This window comes from Thrips palmi, unplaced genomic scaffold (genome assembly GCF_012932325.1).
Source record: "Thrips palmi isolate BJ-2018 unplaced genomic scaffold, TpBJ-2018v1 HiC_scaffold_17, whole genome shotgun sequence".
NCBI classification, from domain to species: Eukaryota; Metazoa; Arthropoda; class Insecta; order Thysanoptera; family Thripidae; genus Thrips; species Thrips palmi.
Genome location: NW_023144626.1, coordinates 12,871,838 through 12,889,836, shown reverse-complemented (window position 1 = coordinate 12,889,836; position 17,999 = coordinate 12,871,838). Strand labels below are relative to the sequence as shown.

General features: G+C 45.4%; 1 protein-coding gene across 12 annotated transcripts in view; it reads left to right on the top strand.

The window, feature by feature from the left end:
* The window catches only part of LOC117643255, a 41,093-nt gene extending 39,460 nt beyond the window's left edge, over positions 1–1,633 (top strand). For all 12 annotated transcript variants that reach the window (XM_034382021.1, XM_034382013.1, XM_034382012.1 and 9 more), the window contains one exon: positions 968–1,633. In XM_034382021.1, the coding sequence (XP_034237912.1) occupies positions 968–1,296 (329 nt within the window). In that variant the 3' untranslated portion in view covers positions 1,297–1,633. The remainder of the gene's footprint in view (positions 1–967) is intronic.
* Positions 1,634–17,999: the final 16,366 nt, after the last annotated feature.

The window sequence follows — 17,999 nt, the reverse complement described above, 5'->3', positions numbered from 1 at the left end:
TCTAGCTTCTCGAATTTGAATTTGGAAGTATTTCCAACAGTTCTTAACCTGCAGTCTAAATTTTAATGATTCACGCCGTTCCAAGGCGTACATCGTTTACGCCCTTTTAGGGGCATAGTTTTAACATCTTTGTCTCTACCGATAAAAGGTTGTCCCGACTCGACCAAAATTTTTTTGGTGACTCCTTGACAAGAAGACGCTAAACAACAAGTTTCAGATGTTTTGAAAGTTATTTGAAGGTATGGCGCAAGTATTTGTAACTTGAAGTTTTTTTTCCTGGCTCAAAATATGCGCCCATGGATTTTGACCAGAAAAATTCTGAAAGGACTTTTAGCAGTAGTCCAAACTTCCACAAATTTTCATGGATCTACTATGGGTAAAAAGAGGAGAAAAAAATGGTTCATTTTAGGTTTGGCTTAGACGGAGTCTACCGAGAGTGGATGGGAAAACATTCTTAATGTAGCAAAAACTATTTTAATTTCTCCTTTGTTTTACATTGTAGATTCATGAAACTTAGTGGGGCTTACTTAATAACACTTATTAAGGTGCTTTCAGCATTGTTTTTTTGTTAGTACCCATGGGTGCATATTTTGAGTCAGGCGCCAAACTTTTAAAAAGTCTCCAAAATTTCTACTAATATAACCAAACATTAATATTTCCAAAATTTGAAAGTTGTTTTTTGTTTTCTCGAGAGTTACTACTGAAAAAAAATGGCCTGTTACACTCTCATTCCAGGAGCTCGACCAGGTTGAAATGAACGTGACAAAATGTCACGTTCCTTTGAGCGTAGTCACGTTCGTTCCTACTCGAATGAGCTAATTTATGGCTGATTCACGTCCAAACGAACGTGACACAATGCTCAGAAGGAACGTGACATTTTGTCACAATCATTTCAACGTGAATGAGAGTGTTCGGTAATCTACGTCTCGGGGCTTGTTATTCTACGGTGTTATTCTATGCCCCACAGCCCACGCCGCCACGCTGCAGGAGCTGAGGGTGCTGTGCGCGTCGGAGGGCAGCACGTCGTGGCACTTCGCCGACCTGGCCGAGGGGCTGGGGGGATGCGGACTGACTGCGCTGCGACGCGTGGTGCTGCGCCGTGGGGAGGCGCCCGGCTTCCCCGACAACAAGCTGCCTCACCGGGAGGAGTCCTGCCGAAGGCAGAAGCAGGCCATCTGGGCCAGCCTGCTGGAGGCCGACGGGAGGCCCTCCAGGGTGGTGACGGTGTTGTGCGCGGAGTGCGACAAGTGTCCTGCGTTCCCTCCTCTGGGAAAGTTCACCTGGGTCGACGACTGAGTGACCTGCTCGGACAAACTTCACCTGTGTCGACATTTGATCGCGGACGAGTGGATTAGTGTGGCGGATGGCCAATCTTTAGTTCTATACTCTTCTTCACAAATCTTCTCAAGAGAGGTGTTAAAGAATGAGTCCGGTGACTTCAGATGGAATTAAGATTGTAAGAAAAGAGCGTTTCGCGTTTGTTATTTCTCTAATGTACATTTTTTTCCAAATTTATTTGATTATTGCTTATGAAGTTCAGACTTACCCGACTACGGCGTTAGCAAACCTGTATCCTTAATGTGGCTTTGCTTTTGCGTTCTATTCTAATCAATAAATTTCAAGTTCAAACTCATTTTTATTGCCAGTGTTCTTGTCTTGGTTTCACTCTCGCGCATGGCCACGGGTCGGCGCGTGGTTGGGCTAAGGCCGCTCTCCCTCGCAATTCAGCAGTCACCTCTAGCCTCTTCACTACCTTTGCAAGTAGGAGTCTACTGCCGTGTACCTAATTTTTGAGCCGAGACGATCCGCTGAGCGTGTACGATAAACCGATGGCAAAAGTTCGCCGTATTGAGCTCTACTCTACAGAGTGGCATTGTTTAATGTTTAGTGCGACTGTTCATATTCTTCGTACAACTTTGTCTGATAAAATAGACCGACTGGTATCATTTTTCATACAACATGTTGATCTGAAAATTCAGACTAACGTCGTCTGAAACTTTCAGACCGCGAAGTATGAAAGTTTTGGTATGAAAATTCAGACTGAATGTAAGTAAATCGACTTCCGAGGGGGAAATCACTCTTAAAAACTGTGACCCAACTACTCCCTATTACGTTCTATTACGCTATTACAGAAGGCTTATTACGCTCAAAAATATCCAGATTTAGGCTAAAATCGGACCCTGAATAGGGGAAATTTTAAGAAATTTGGCTATTACGCTATTACTATTACGCGTAATACCAGGAATCGGTGACCCGACTATTACGCGAGTGATTTCCCCCTCGTCGACTTCTTACAAAAAATTATGAATTTTCAGTAATTTTTTTTTAACAGTGATGTTCTCGTACGCGCCCTTATAAAAATTATTTGCTCCGAGATCTGTCCGAGCGGGGTTCCAGCCCGAAAGAGGTCCGTCGGGCTAGTCCGACGAAGCTCCAGAATGTTCCCAAATCGGCAACTTTACGGATGTGTCCGAGAACCGAAATGCGGGCTGGTTTCGGACTGTCCGAGTCTCGGTTCCGAAAAAAATCCGACGGCGGTGAGCCAGAGGCAAGCCGTATTCGAACCCTCGCTTCCCGCCTTCCTCTCTGTCTTTGCACACCAGTGCTGACGTCGGAGCCAACTGAGCTAACCCGACAGATGAGGACTGGGGGCTCCGGTGAGCCTCTTCACTGACTCTGCGCTGCGCTCTCCGCTCCGCTCCTTCCTCTGGGCGCTGGGAGGCGCGATTTTCAAGATAGAAGAGTGGGGATTTCTCAAGGGGACCTCGAATTTAAAATATTTTACGTCCAACACGTTTTCTTATGCATACCTGTATTTAAAGTTTCATGTTTCTCCGGTTGTACGAAACAATTTAAATTAATTGACTGAATGCATTCTTGCAATTTAAACCACGTTTTGTGGTATTTGTTTCGGCACATACACAGTAACGACAAAAAATTGCTGTATTTCCAATAAATCAAGAACCTATAAAGCCCCAATCCGACTGACTGACTCACTCACTCACTCACTCACTCACTCACTCATAGAAATGTTTGGGGTGAAGGAGTGGTCGTAGAGACTTGCGGTTTTTTCCATTCGATTCCAAATTTTATGGTTAGATTGGGAAAAATCCCAAAAGTTGAAAATTCCTCACCGTTTCCGAGCAAACCTACTCAATCTTCGAAAAAGGGGAACAAATTTCTCACAGTTTCCGAGCAAACCTACTCAATCTTCAAAAAAGGGGACCGACCGACTAAAAATTTTTATTCGCCCCATCGGTAGGTCTGGTCGAGACATTTCCGAAACTGTGCCGCAATCGGGTCCCCGTCACCGGCAACATCCTCAAAAACGATAAAATAGGCCTAAATTCAACAAAACCTACTCAATCTTCAAAAAAGGGGACCGACCGACTGAAAATTTTTATTCGCCCCATCGGTAGGTCTGGTCGAGACATTTCTGAAACTGTGCCGCAATCGGGTCCCCGTCACCGGCAACATCCTCAAAAACGATAAAATAGGCCAAAATTCAACAAAATCCACTCAATCTTCATAAAAGGGGACCGACCGACTGAAAATTTTTATTCGCCCTATTGGTAGGTCTGGTCGAAACATTTCCGAAAGTGTGCCGCAATCGGGTCCCCGTCACCGGCAACATCCTCAAAAACGATAAAATAGGCCAAAATTCAACAAAATCCACTCAATCTTCATAAAAGGGGACCGACCGACTGAAAATTTTTATTCGCCCTATTGGTAGGTCTGGTCGAAACATTTCCGAAAGTGTGCCGCAATCGGGTCCCCGTCACCGGCAACATCCTGAAAACGATAAAATAGGCCTAAATTCAACAAAATCCACTCAATCTTCAAAAAAGGGGACCGACCGACTGAAAATTTTTATTCGCCCCATCGGTAGGTCTGGTCGAGACATTTCTGAAACTGTGCCGCAATCGGGTCCCCGTCACCGGCAACATCCTCAAAAACGATAGAATAGGCCAAAATTCAACAAAATCCACTCAATCTTCATAAAAGGGGACCGACCGACTGAAAATTTTTATTCGCCCCATCGGTAGGTCTGGTCGAGACATTTCTGAAACTGTGCCGCAATCGGGTCCCCGTCACCGGCAACATCCTCAAAAACGATAGAATAGGCCAAAATTCAACAAAATCCACTCAATCTTCATAAAAGGGGACCGACCGACTGAAAATTTTTATTCGCCCTATTGGTAGGTCTGGTCGAAACATTTCCGAAAGTGTGCCGCAATCGGGTCCCCGTCACCGGCAACATCCTGAAAACGATAAAATAGGCCTAAATTCAACAAAATCCACTCAATCTTCAAAAAAGGGGACCGACCGACTAAAAATTTTTATTCGCCCCATCGGTAGGTCTGGTCGAGACATTTCCGAAACTATGCCACAATCGGGTCTCCGTTACCGGCAACATCCTCAAAACGATAAAATAGGCCTAAATTCAACAAAATCCACTCAATCTTCAAAAAAAAGGGACCGACCGACTAAAAAATTTTATTCGCCCCATCGGTAGGCCTGGTCGAGACATTTCCGAAACTATGCCACAATCGGGTCCCCGTCACCGGCAACATCCTCAAAAACGATAAAATAGGCCTTAATTTAACAAAATCCACTCAATCTTTAAAAAAGGGGACCGACCGACTGAAAATTTTTATTCGCTCTATCGGCAGGTCTGGTCGCGACATTTCCGATACTGTGCCGCAATCGGGTCCCGTCACCGGCAATCCGACTGACACTGACTGACTGACTCACTCATAGAAATGTTTGGGGTCAAGGGGTGGTCGTAGAGACTTTCGGTTTTTTCCATTCACCTCTATCCTTGTCAAAGCAGTCTTCAATATTTTCCGGACCTTGTGTGCACCCATTGACTGCCACAGTAGCCAATGCAATAAAAGCTGTCTATTTGGGCAGTAAAAGTAGCTTAATTATATGGTCAAAAGTTGTTAAATAGACCTTTCAAAGAAGCAGTACATTTACTTCCTTGTAAAATTTGCCTTTGGTCACCTTGGACGTACTGAAAATACTTCGGCACGCGCCTCACACATGCGGGGGTCTGGGGGCGGAGCCCCCAGCGAGCAGCGCGAGTTTTTAATTCTAAATTTCCTTACGAAAGGCGAATGTTTGAGATTGAACATTGCGGAATCACTTCGACACACCTCAACTGTAGCTCCGCTAATGGAACATTTGTCTAAGTCCCAAAGCGAGGGGGAAACGGTACAGAGTTCCGAAAACAGTCCGGAGGGGAGACTTTCCTCGGACGTATTCCGGGTAAGTCCGCTGCCCCGGACTCCCGGCGGACCGACCCGGACTTTCCAGGGAGTCCCGGACACATATCGGTCTGGCCCGTCCGAACAGCGGCCCCTTCGCGAGCTAACCACGGAATCGTCCGAGGGCATTCGGACGCTTCTGGGGACAGCCCGAGGTGGCGGGGGCTCTTTCGGACGGCTGGCGGCAAGATTTCGGAACAATTCGTTTTTACACGGGCGAAAAGCCCAAATGCTGATACGAGAACATGGTTCTCGTCGCGAGCTGTTTCCGTTCAAGACATCTAAATCAGTTGGGGTTTACTCGTAGCGAAAATGCGATCCCATATTCGGAATCTACGTAAAATTTCCAACATTTCGGCTAAAAATTTAGGTCTCTAGCATGTAATTTGGCACGAGAACCATGTTCTCGTGCCGGCAGTGACGGATCGCAAACACGAGAACCATGTTTTCGCATCGGCATTTAGGCTTGTAGCGTACGAGAACCGACGAGAACATGGTTCTCGCACCGGCGTGAAGGTGATATGGAATCGCATTTTCGGTTCGAGTTACCCCATCAGATTTAGAGGTTCTTGAACGAAAACAGCTCCGGACGAGAACCATGTTCTCGTACCGGCATTTGGGCTTTTAGGGCACGAGAACATGGTTCTCGCACCGGCGGGAAGGTTGAGTCAAAAATATTTTTTTTGTGGAGTTCTAATTTTATCATCCCTTCACCACCAATTATGGTCTTTCGGCCGCTACGAGAACATGGTTCTCGTACGGCAAAGGCTCAGAGGGCCTTTCAAGTGAAGGTCGCGTTTCCACGTACGTACGTGCGTATGTACGTACGTACGCGGATGAGAAATACCCAAGAAATACCGTCAACGGGGGTAACTTGGGACACCGAGGGTAACTTGTGACAGTCTGCCCTGTACCACTAGTTGGTGCTGCCATTCAGCGACGGGGGTTCCTAGCGCAAACCCGCGGCAGGGTTTTGTTTCAAAGGCCTCAGGGCACGCGCGAAAAGGTAGAAGAGGTACATGACATCACTATTAGTATTTCAGAAACAGGAAACTGCATAATAGGGTTTTTGACAAAATATGTCAATCATTGACAAGTTGACCCTAGTGCAAGGAGTGAAATGCAGATTTGGCTAATTAGTCTCGCTGGGTTGTTAGATCATACACAGACAATAACGTTCGCAAAAGGGCATTGGTTATAGTTTTCCCATCTTCGGTCCAGACCTCAATTTATCAAAAATCGAAATTTTGCGGGGTAACTTGGGACAGTCTTTTCCTCATGTTTCCAGCAGTCCTAGCCTTCTAGGTGTTAACTGACCCGGTCCCTGACCTAACTTAAACTTCGGATATTACGCTGATGATGGAAAGAGATGCCTTGCTCTGCAGTTTTTTCTTCTGGTAATTGGCTGAGTGAACGCGAAGCCTGTTACTCAGGTAGGGTTGAAAAATTTTTCCTGTCTGCGTGCGTGCGTGCGTGTGTGTGTGTGTGTGTCCGCGCTACTCCTCCTGAACGGCTCGGCCGATCTCGGTGAGATTTTGCACACTTTTTGGGTATGTCCTTGGCTCAGCACACGCGAAATTTCACTATCCTAGCTCAACTGGTTCGGTTTTTATAGCCGAAAAACACCTAAAAAACGGCGAAAAATCGAGTTTTCTGCAGGCAGATCACTTCTGTCTTGATGAAAGGGGGGTCTGGGGGGCGGGGCCCCCCAGCCTCGACAAGTTACAAGGTAGGTTTACGCCAGACCGCGTCTTGTCGTAACAGGCTTCGCGATGTCTCGCTGCCTGTTCCTCCAATCCACGCCTGGCGTACCTACCTTGGCCTGCGGCGCTAGCCTGCCTCCGGCAGGCAATGGCTTGTCCATTGTCGGTTATTTTTTAACTTGTTGAATGGTGGGGGGCTCCGCCCCCCAGACCCCCCTACATTCTGAATAGAGTTGTCTCATCTGCAGATAGCACGATCTTGACCCTTGTCACTTTTTAACTTGTCGGGGCTGGGGGGCTCCGCCCCCCAGACCCCCCTTTCTCCAAGCCAGAAGTGATCTATCTGCTGAAAACTCTATTTTTCGCCGTTTTTTAGGTGTTTTTCGGCTATAAAAACTGAACCAGTTGAGCTAGGATGGTGAAATTTCGCGTGTGCCGAGCCAAGGACATACCCAAAAAGTGTGCAAAATCTCACCGAGATCGGCCGAGCCGTTCAGGAGGAGTAGTGCGGACACGCACGCACGCACGCACACACGCAGACAGGAAAAACTTTTCAACCCCACCTGAGTAACGGGCTTCGCTATCGCTCAGCCAACAAGAGACATGCAATTACATCAATACATTATTAGTATAATCAAAACAGTTTCCATAACAATTACAAGGTAGGTGTACGCCAGACTGTGTCTTGTCGTAACAGGCTTCGCGATGCTGCGCCAGTTTCGACAATCCACGCCTGGCGTATACACCTACCTTGGCCTGCGGCGCTAACCTGCCTTCGGCAGGCTGCCTTCCTTGGCAGACCGTGGAAATGGGCGTGATCCCTTCAAAAAGAGCATTTGGTCATCAAAATCTACACTAATAGGGCTAAACTTTCGGTCGGAGGTCTGAATGGATTCTATTTTCGTCATCAGCAGCCTCTAAAACATTTAAAACGGCATTGAACTTGACAAAAAGTTTAAAGTTCCAAAAAAGTTGTCTTTTTCCTGCCGTTTTTAAAGTGTTTTTTGGCTAATATGACCGAATGGATTGAGATAGAAAGCTGAATTTTGGTGTGTGGCGATCCAAGGATATGCCCAATGACCCTGCAAAATCTCAGTAGAATCGGCCGAGCCGTTTAGGAGGAGTAGTGCGGACACACAGACGCACACACAGACAGACAGACAGACATGAAAAACTTTTCAACCCCACTGGAGTAACAGGCTTCGCTATCGCTCAGCCAATTAAAGGAATAAAACTCTTTCACAGATTATGTTCAGTAACTTAGACAAGGTAGGCTTACGCCAGACCGCGTCTTGTCGTAACAGGCTTCGCGATGTCTCGCTGCCTGTTTCTCCAATCCGCGCCTGGCGTGAGTACCTACCTTGGCCTGCGGCGCTATTCTGCCTGCGGCAAGCAATGGCTTGTCCATTGTTGGTTATTTTCTAACTTGTTGAATGCTGGGGGCCCCGCCGCCCCCCAGACCCCCCTACATTCTAACTAGAGTTGTTTTATCTACAGATAACACGATCTTGACCCTTGTCACTTTTTAACTTGTCGAGGCTGGGGGGCTCCCAGACCCCCCTTTCTCCATGACAGAAGAGATCTATCTGCGGAAAACTCGATTTTTCGCCGTTTTTTAGGTGTTTTTTGGCTATAAAAAGTGAACCATTTGAGCCAGGGTAGTGAAATTTTGCGTGTGCCGAGCCAAGGACATACCCAAAGAGTGTGCAAAATCTCACCGAGATCGGCCGAGCCGTTCAGGAGTAGTAGTGCGGACACACAGACAGACAGACAGTAAAAACTTTTCAACCCCACTGGAGTAACAGGCTTCGCTATCGCTCAGCCAATAAAAAAATTAGTAGTAAATACTTATGAGAGTGATAATTTAAGTTGTACTACTTAAGGCTTCTCTGCAGCATCCTTCTTTTTTGCTGACCGCTCAAGGAGATATTGTTCAAAAGCAGCCACTTTTCGCACATTGAGGTCATGCTTTTGCTGGGTCAAAGAAGGGGGCCGCTTTAGTACAGTTGGTCTTGCTTTCTTCGAAGTGTCACAATTGCTGCTTCCTGTTGCTGTCTTCACCCCGGAAACAAGGCCTGAGCAAATTGTGCACTTCAGTTCCACAGCAACACAACCCTCCATTAGGTCGCACATGAGTTGCATTATGGAACGCTGCCCTTTATTTGGGATTCTTACGGCAAGACTAGGAGTACCACTGCCCCCAGCCTGCATGTAATCCTTGTCAACTGAAAATAGGGGTGAAAGCGAAGATCGGCTCTCGTCAGTACACTTTTCGTCCAAGAAGTGTACGGTAAACATGAAAATTTGTCGCATATCTGTACTTCGAGCCTCATAGAAACTAGGCAAATGCTTCAAATGACAATCCAAGCACACCGTTGGAAAGAAGAGACTTTGACGGTCATTTTGAGATATCGCGGGGGAAAATCGGTGTATAACTGCCGAAGATACAGTCGCGCAAAGTTGCAATTAGGGCCTTGAAAAACACAAACGTGGCTCTGTAGCCTAACAAACGACTCCAATCGAATTTCTGGTCGCAGATTCTTGAAGTACAGCTCAAAACCTTTCAAATGAGCCCAGAATGGTCCAAATCGATCAATAATTGGCGATTTCAGCATTTTGGACTTAAGTTAAAACAGCCTAAATTTTTCAAAGGCGTTGAGCGACCTCTAATTTTGCGAAATTTGGTAAACCCCGAAACACGTAAACTTTTTTTGATAAAAAATCAATTTTCACCCGGCAATCATGAGATTTCGAAACCTTTTGCAAAAGTGAAACACCCTAGTGACTTAATGCTGAAACGAACGTGACATTTTGTCACGTTCGTTTCAACGTGATGTCACGTTCCTGGAATGACAGTGTAACTGAATAGTGCATAGGGGGTCGACCGACTGAAAAATTTTATTGCGGTTTTCGATAGATCTCGCTAAGACCTTTCTAACGAGGGGTCGGAAGGGGGGTCTACGAGCCCGCCTTCGGCTGTTATCACGATCAGCATCTTCGAAAAAGGAGGTCAACCCGCGACCGACTGAAAATTTTTAGTGCGATTTTCGATAGATCTCGCCAAGACGTTTTTAACGAGTGGTCGGAAGGGGGGTCTTCGAGCCCGCCTTCGGCAGTTACCACGATCAGTGTCTTCGAAAAAGGGGTCGACCGACTGAAAATATTTGTCCATATTTTGTTGTTGTGGCTGTTGTTGCCCTACCTGAGGCTGTGCTTCAGCCTCGGACCGCTTCATCTACATCAGCTTCAAGGTCCTCCTCATCTACATCAGCTTCGTTTTCTTCTTCTCCCTCTTGACTGCTTTGGTCTGATTCTTCACACAAAATCTATGTGTGTACTCAGTACACACTTCTAGGTGCGAGCTTACAAGTATAGAAGTGCATGCGTTTTCCCTATGCCGCGCATGCACCTCGCAAGTGTGTACTCATTCAAGTACATACTTTAAAGTGTGTACTCATTCAAGTACACACTTTAAAGTGTGTTCTCATTCAAGTACACACTTCTAGGTGCGTGCTTAGGCAAGTACACACCCAGAAGTGCATGCTTGTAAGCACGCACCTAGAAGTGTGTACTGAGTACACACATAGATTTAGTGTGTTCTTCCTCTTCATTAGGGTCTGGGCATCAACATAGGGTAAAGTGCCGAACATGGATCAGGGTACCAAACATGGATCATTTCTGTTTGGGCTGCAATAACTCAAGAACAAATCGTGCGATTTTGAATTTTGAAAGCTTCCCGCGTAGCTTGACACCTTGGCTGTTTGATGCTAAGTCCACAAGGCGGTGCCTCCCCCCTCCTCTCCACAGCTAGCCAAACAAAAAAGGCCTTTGACGGCAGCGCGCGCAAACGGTCCCAGGCGAGTCGGCCAAGGAGGTGAGTTTACAATGAGAGTGATTACAAGCAAACTAATCATCGGAATGGCTTCAAACTTGGTTTGCTTTCGCTTAAGACTATGCCCTTCGATATTTTTCACCCGCCGAAGTTCGGAAGTGCCTGTGGTCAAAACGCGGGTGGGGGTGAAAATACCGAACTTCGAGTTTCGAGCCGGTGGCGTTACGAGCCTCTGACTCAAGAGTTTCTGATATTTTGGACGTTCGTTGATTGTAATAGCATAAAGTTAGTCCATGCCCGTTCGAATGCAGCTATTTCTTGCTGTTTTTAACGAACAGTGTGCCAAATTTACCTCTCTCAATGGAAATATTCGCTTTGTTCGTAGCACCTAACCTATCAGTAAACCATTGTTTTCGATAAAAATAGACAATTGTTTTGGGTTTGAGTAATATTTAAGCACCCATTGACTTTCTTTTCATGCCCCAAGTGCATTTTGTGCCCAATGAGTCAAATTTTCGGCATGACACCATCATTTTAATCGAATGTTGTTGTTTTCTATTAGTGATTTCTTGAGTGCTTGACAGCTAATTTTCCCAATGTTTTTCCTTTCAGGATTACATCATGGCCCCAGCCAAGAAATACAGGACATTTGATCCTGATTCACTTGAACGAGCTCTGAATGCAGTAAAGAACTGTGGCATTTCCATTCGAGCGGCATCCAAGACCTACTAAGTACCTTACATCACACTAAATAGGCACGTTAATGGACTCTCTCAAAGCCTCAAGCCTGGAAGACCACCTAAACTGGTACAGTATGAAGCTGAATTGCACGATGCTGTTGCTACTATGGTAGACATGGGCCATGGTGCTACAGTTTCCGATATCATGGAGTTGGCCGTTGAAACTGTGGACAAAGCTGGCCGTTCCCCTTTCAAATCTAAAGATGACCGCCCCAGCAGGCGTTGGTATAGAGGATTTAAGAAGCGCAACAATTTGTCACTGCGTCAGCCAGAAAACATGTCAGCCAACATTTCGAATGGCCACACCTGAGGTTAAAAAAGATTTTTTTGACAAACTTGAAGCTATGTACAAGGTAGGTTTACGCCAGACCGCGTCTTGTCGTAACAGGCTTCGCGATGTCTCGCTGCCTGTTTCTCCAATCCGCGCCTGGCGTACCTACCTTGGCCTGCGGCGCTAGTCTGCCTTCGGCAGGCAATGGCTTGTCCATCGTCGGTTACTTCTTATTTGATGCACGCTGGGGGGCTCCGCCCCCCAGACCCCCCCTTTCTAAGGCAGAGGTGATCTGCCTGCAGAAAACTCGATTTTTCGCCGTTTTTTAGGTGTTTTTCGGCTATAAAAACTAAACCAGTTGAGCTAGGATAGTGAAATTTCGCGTGTGCCGAGCCAAGGACATGCCCAAAAGGTGTGCAAAATCTCACCGAGATCGGCCGAGCCGTTCAGGAGGAGTAGTGCGGACACGCACGCACACACGCACACACGCACGCACACAGACAGGAAAAACTTTTCAACCCCAATGGAGTAACAGGCTTCGCTATCGCTCAGCCAATAATAAGCTAATACCACTTGGACTTCAACCGTCTCAGATCTACAATACCGAGGGGGCAAAAACTCGGGATTTTCGTGTACACATGATTCGGAAAACGCAATGATTGCGCATGGTTTTAATTGATTTCATGGCTGATTTTGCCTTATTTCGCGACGCACCAGGGTGATGTTGAGCGTGATTGCGTGTGATTGTGTTCGGAAAGAAATGATTTCGGACTGATTTGGCCTGGTTTCGTGTGATTCTGCCTAATTTCGGTCGATTTTAGTGATTTTGGCTGATTTCGGATCGCTTGATTTCGCGTGATTCTCAATGATTCGCGTGTGATTTCGGGGGCCGTGTACACGTGATTGCGCGAGTTTTTGCCCCCTCGTACAATACAGATGAAACTGGAGTCTGCGTTGTCACAAAACCAGGCAAAGTCCTAGCTGTCAAAGGTTCAAAAAATGTTCGAGCAAGAACTGGTGGTGAAAGAGGAGAAAATGTCACAGCAGTGGTGACGGTGAATGCTACTGGTTCTCATATCCTCCCTCCAACTTTAATTTTTCGAGGCCAAAGTTTGAATATGGACTTGACTGAAGGTGCCCCAGAGGGCACTGTATTTGCTTATTCCAAAAGAAGTTTCATTGACTCGGAATTATTTGTGGAATGGTTTAAGAGATGGGGCGTTCCACGTCAAACCATCATGGTCCAAAACGTAAGGGAGGGTGGGGTACAATGGGACGCTTTTTTTGTTTTTGGCCTAGATCCGAGACCGTTGGAGCTAGAATGTCTCCCGATAGCTCAAAATGTTCTTTGTTTATTTGTCTATAACTTTTATTCGAACAAAAAATTGATTTTACGGCATTTTTGGTCTGTGGGGACATTTTGCCGAAAAGTGTCACCTGTCCCATTGTGCCCCGGGCTGGGGCACAATGGGACAGCCTCGGGGCACAATGGGACACACCCTTTTATGAGCTAAAAATAAAGCGAAGGAGCATTAAAAAAATTGTAGGCAACAGGTTTTGATCTATTTTCGTCACAAACTATTTTGAAATAGAACTTACGTCACTGGTTGCCTTTAAAAAAAAATACCGGAGTAAGATGTGTAACAAATAAAGAATATGCAGTGTTAAATACAATAAAAGCACAAAAGAAATGTGTGATGACAAAATTCTTGTGAATAACATAATAAACGTATGGTTTGGCTTCATTTAGACATAAACTACAACCAAAACTTGAAAGCCCTTTGATTAACACGTCCCATTGTGCCCCAAACGAGGGTGTCCCATTGTGCCCCGAACGACACGCTGGACTGGACACGCTCTAGCTCTTAAACCCCAAAAGCCAGAGCGCCCAGACAAGTCTCAGTGAACCTCAAAAGACCAACGAACACACTGGTAAACTCGCCACGAACGTGCGACAAATACTTTAAATGCTAGAGGAAAAACAAAATTCTCCGGTCTTGCTAGTTTTGCCTCGTTTTTCTTACATTCGCACTTTGCGTCGACCTGCCAAGAGAACGCTCAGTTGAATAGAGTTCCCACTTTGTGAAACTAACATGGCAACTATTGGCCTATAATCGAGCGTAACCCGCAGATCCTACGAACACCGCAAGGTGGCTAATTTGACAGTGTCCCATTGTGCCCCGTGTCCCATTGTACCCCACCCTCCCTTACTTGCTCAGATCCGGCCCCCAATTTTTTATCTAGTAGTGTACCACCCAAAGACCACTCTCATAAATTTTTTTGAAAAAAAATTCAGAACTTTGGCCACAGTGATTTTTTGAAACTTCAAAAAAAATATATAATTTTTTTTTAGTTTTTTTTTAAATTGTGGCAGTCGCCAACTGAAGCTCATTGATTGGTGGGGACTTCATCCAGGTCATCTTCATTTTCTTCTTTTAAGTCTCCAGCAGTTGCATGGTCTAGGTGAAGATGGCTTGGATGAAGTCCCCACCAATCAATGAGCTTCAGTTGGCGACTGCCAAACAATGCATTTTGTCGCATTTGGTTATTATAATTAAAAAAACTTATTGCCGTGTAATTCCAAAACTCTTGTAATGCTGACCTTTACCTCTCTCACATCTTCCATGGTGTCAAGACAGACAATTGAATAGTATTTCAGTGCACAGCGCCTCAGCGGAACCAATATAGGTCCCATTTTGACAATTTTGGGGGAAAAAGCTTCGATAACCTTCGATAACTTTTAGAGTTTTTTGACAATATCTCTGGTGTTTATGGATTGCCGTCCCTAATTTTTTAGTGACAGTTAGAGTACCTCATTGGGGTCCTTTGATGCCAATATGGTCCAAAAGTGAGACGGCGTATTTTGGGAATTCAAGAAACCGTGGTTTTTTTTATCGTAAACTTTGTTTCTGGTAAGGGCTGGGGGTCCCAATTTTCTTTTTCACTATTTTATGTTGCCCTTTACTGTTTTCAACCCATTTGAGCACCTAGATACACAATGTAAAAAAAAAACTAAAAAAAAAATTATATATTTTTTTTGGAAGTTTCAAAAAATCACTGTGGCCAAAGTTCTGAATTTTTTTTTCAAAAAAATTTATAAGAGTGGTCTTAGGGTGGTACACTACCAGATAAAAAATTGGGGGCCGGATCTGAGCAAGTACGTTTTGGACCATGATGGTTTGACGTGGAACGCCCCAGATTCATTGCAGCAATTCCACCTGCCAGGCCAGTACTACTTTTGATGGATGGCCATGGAAGTCACAGCTCTAAATTGTTGAAATGGCTCGCAGCAATGACATTCACCTTTTGCTACTTCCTCCTCACACAACAAATTTTTATCAGCCTCTTGATGTTGGTGTTTTTAAATCCTTCAAGTCTGCATTTTCTTCAGAATCTTCAAAGCTGATGAGGAAAAACAAAATTAAGAATACAAGGTAGGTTTACGCCAGACCGCGTCTTGTCGTAACAGGCTTCGCGATATCTCGCGGCCTGTTCCTCCAATCCGCGCCTGGCGTACCTACCTTGGCCTGCGGCGATAGCCTGCCTTCGGCAGGCATTGACTTGTCCGTCGGCGGTTACTTCTTAAGTGTTGCATGCTGGGGGGCTCCGCCCCCCAGACCCCCCTGTATTCTAGAGAGAGTTCCTTCATCTACAGATAACACGATCTTGACCCTTGTAACTTTTTAACTTGTCGAGGCTGCGCCCCCCAGACCCCCCTTTCTTCAAGACAGAGGTGATTTACCTGCAGAAAACTCGATTTTTCGCCGTTTTTTAGGTGTTTTTCGGCTATAAAAACTGAACCAGTTGAGCTAGGATGGTGAAATTTCGCGTGTGCCGAGCTAAGAACATACCTAATAAGCCTGCAAAATCTCAGCCAGATCGGCCGAGCCGTTCAGGAGGAGTAGTGTACACACACACAGACACACAGACAGACAGAAAAAACTTTTCAACCGCACTGGAGTAACAGGCTTCGCTATCGCTCAGCCAATTAATAGATACCATATTGCTCAAGTTTTGAACTCAGCCTGGGTTAAAAGTATAACTCCAGCAAATATCCAAGGAGGTTTTAGAGGGTCTGGAGTGTGGCCACTCGCTGATGCTGTAACTCTACCTGGTATGACAGAGTCTGCAAACTGTCCCAGTATCCTTTTTTAAAAAATTATTTACTGTCACATTTTAAGTATTCTTATTATTTCAGGCACAGAAATTAATCCAGAACCAGAAATTATTCAGTCCCCCAGCAGTGGTGTCATTGGATTTTTTTTCGTGAGTATACGGTCGGTGGCGGACCAAGAATGTAAACGGGCGTATACAGCGTATACGCATACGTATCAATCACTTTATTTATTTACATCAATTTATTACATCAAAGCCCAAAAGGGTTTTGTAGTGACAGACGCAGTTGTTTTTCTCGGGGGAGGTTGGGTGGCACTTTTGTGTTTGATCAGCCATTTCCTGACGTATTGGTCTGGCCGGAATTGTGCTAAAGGTGGGCCATTTATATTAACAAACATGAGGCTTGAAAGGTGCGTTACGGTTAGCCGTGTCCTCAGCTGAGTGCAGATGAGATTCATCAGGGAGAATCCCCTCTCGCACTCAGCTGAGCTCACGGAAAACGTATCAGCCAACCTTTTCAGAGGACGAAGAAGGTTTGGCACGCGAATTTGGTCTGCTCTGAAGTCCCGAAACCCGTTAACGGCCGGCAAGCCTTGTGTTAGGCCGCCCTCGGCTGAAATTCAAGCCCCGTATACCCGCCGTATACCCGGGAACTTGCCGTATACCCTTACATGCAGAACTGTGTATACGGTGGCCTCGAAAAAAACTCGACAGTATACGCCGTATACCACCGTATACGCCCAATGACACCACTGGTCCCCCAATGCTGACACAGTTCCAGCCCCCAATGCTAACACAGTTCCAGCTCAAGCTCAAACACCAGGTTCCATTTAAACCCTTGTATCATTACCTACAAAGCCTAGTAGTAGTAGTCGCTTCACTTATTTTTTTCTATTTATAAATTTTTTTGTTCGAAATGTTGTTTTAGGCGTTTCTCCTTATTAACTTATTTTTGTCGTTTAATTTAAAGGCAATCTTATGAACATGTGAATTTTAATGTTTCAGGTTCTCAAGATCAAGGGTTGAGGCCAAGGGTACCAGGGGGTGGCAACAGCCTAGTGCGCGCGTGAAGCAATGCGCGCCGCTCGGGCCGGCAAGGAGCGGCCGGGCGGCTGGGCCGCGCGGCCGAACCAAATTAAACAGAACTTTGTCAAAACTGCATCGAACTGAGTAAACGAGGTCATTTTTAGATTCTACGCAAAATTTCCTATCCGTGAGTGACAAGGGAATGGACTTTTGGATATGTGAAACAGTTCTAAAATCAATTTGAAAACCAAATTTACGGCACCAGACAGCCGACTTGAAGTTTCCCTTTCACTAAAAAAGCTGTTTCCGTTCGTTTTAGGTCCATACATACAGCGAGCCGATTGTTGGCCACTATTTTCCGGGTTGCGTGGTACACTTGGAACGCCAATACGACTTCTGTAGCAGAAATGCCGATCCAAAAACTAATTTCCATTTTTGGTCCAAAATTGTATTTTGAAACTTTGGAGGTTAAAAGCACAGTTTGAAATAGGTTTCTCAGCATTGTCAACCTCACTAAGCAACCCAGAATTCAATTCTCTATCGCCCTGCTGTGTTGGATTTGCAAAAGGAGGTCAAACTTCTAATTGAAACGAAAAGGCCCGAAGCGCTGCAAAACCGCCAAAACAGTTCAAGTATTTTGTGGAGCTTAATGTGTGAAAACTATTTCTCAGATTGTAAATCCAACCACACCACCTTGTAGGCCAGTCAATTCTACAGCTCCATTGTAAGTTTCATCGCAATCGGAGACCAAGAGTGAAGGCGGCAGAATATATATTAAAGTTAGCTGCAAAAATCTGCCGCAGCGATTTCTCATACTTGCGCCCGCTCGACCAATCAACCAAACTGATGGGATTTACAATTATTATAGCTGTCTTTACTCTTGGTCTCCGATTGAACATGTCAATCAAACTGAAATTGAAAATTTGTGTATATAAGTGGTCCAAATCATTATCAGTTGTTTCGAAAGAGAAAACAATTTTCCTACCTTGTTTATGATCTTCTCTTCTGACCAAAGCACGTGTTTTGTGTATTGTAGGGACT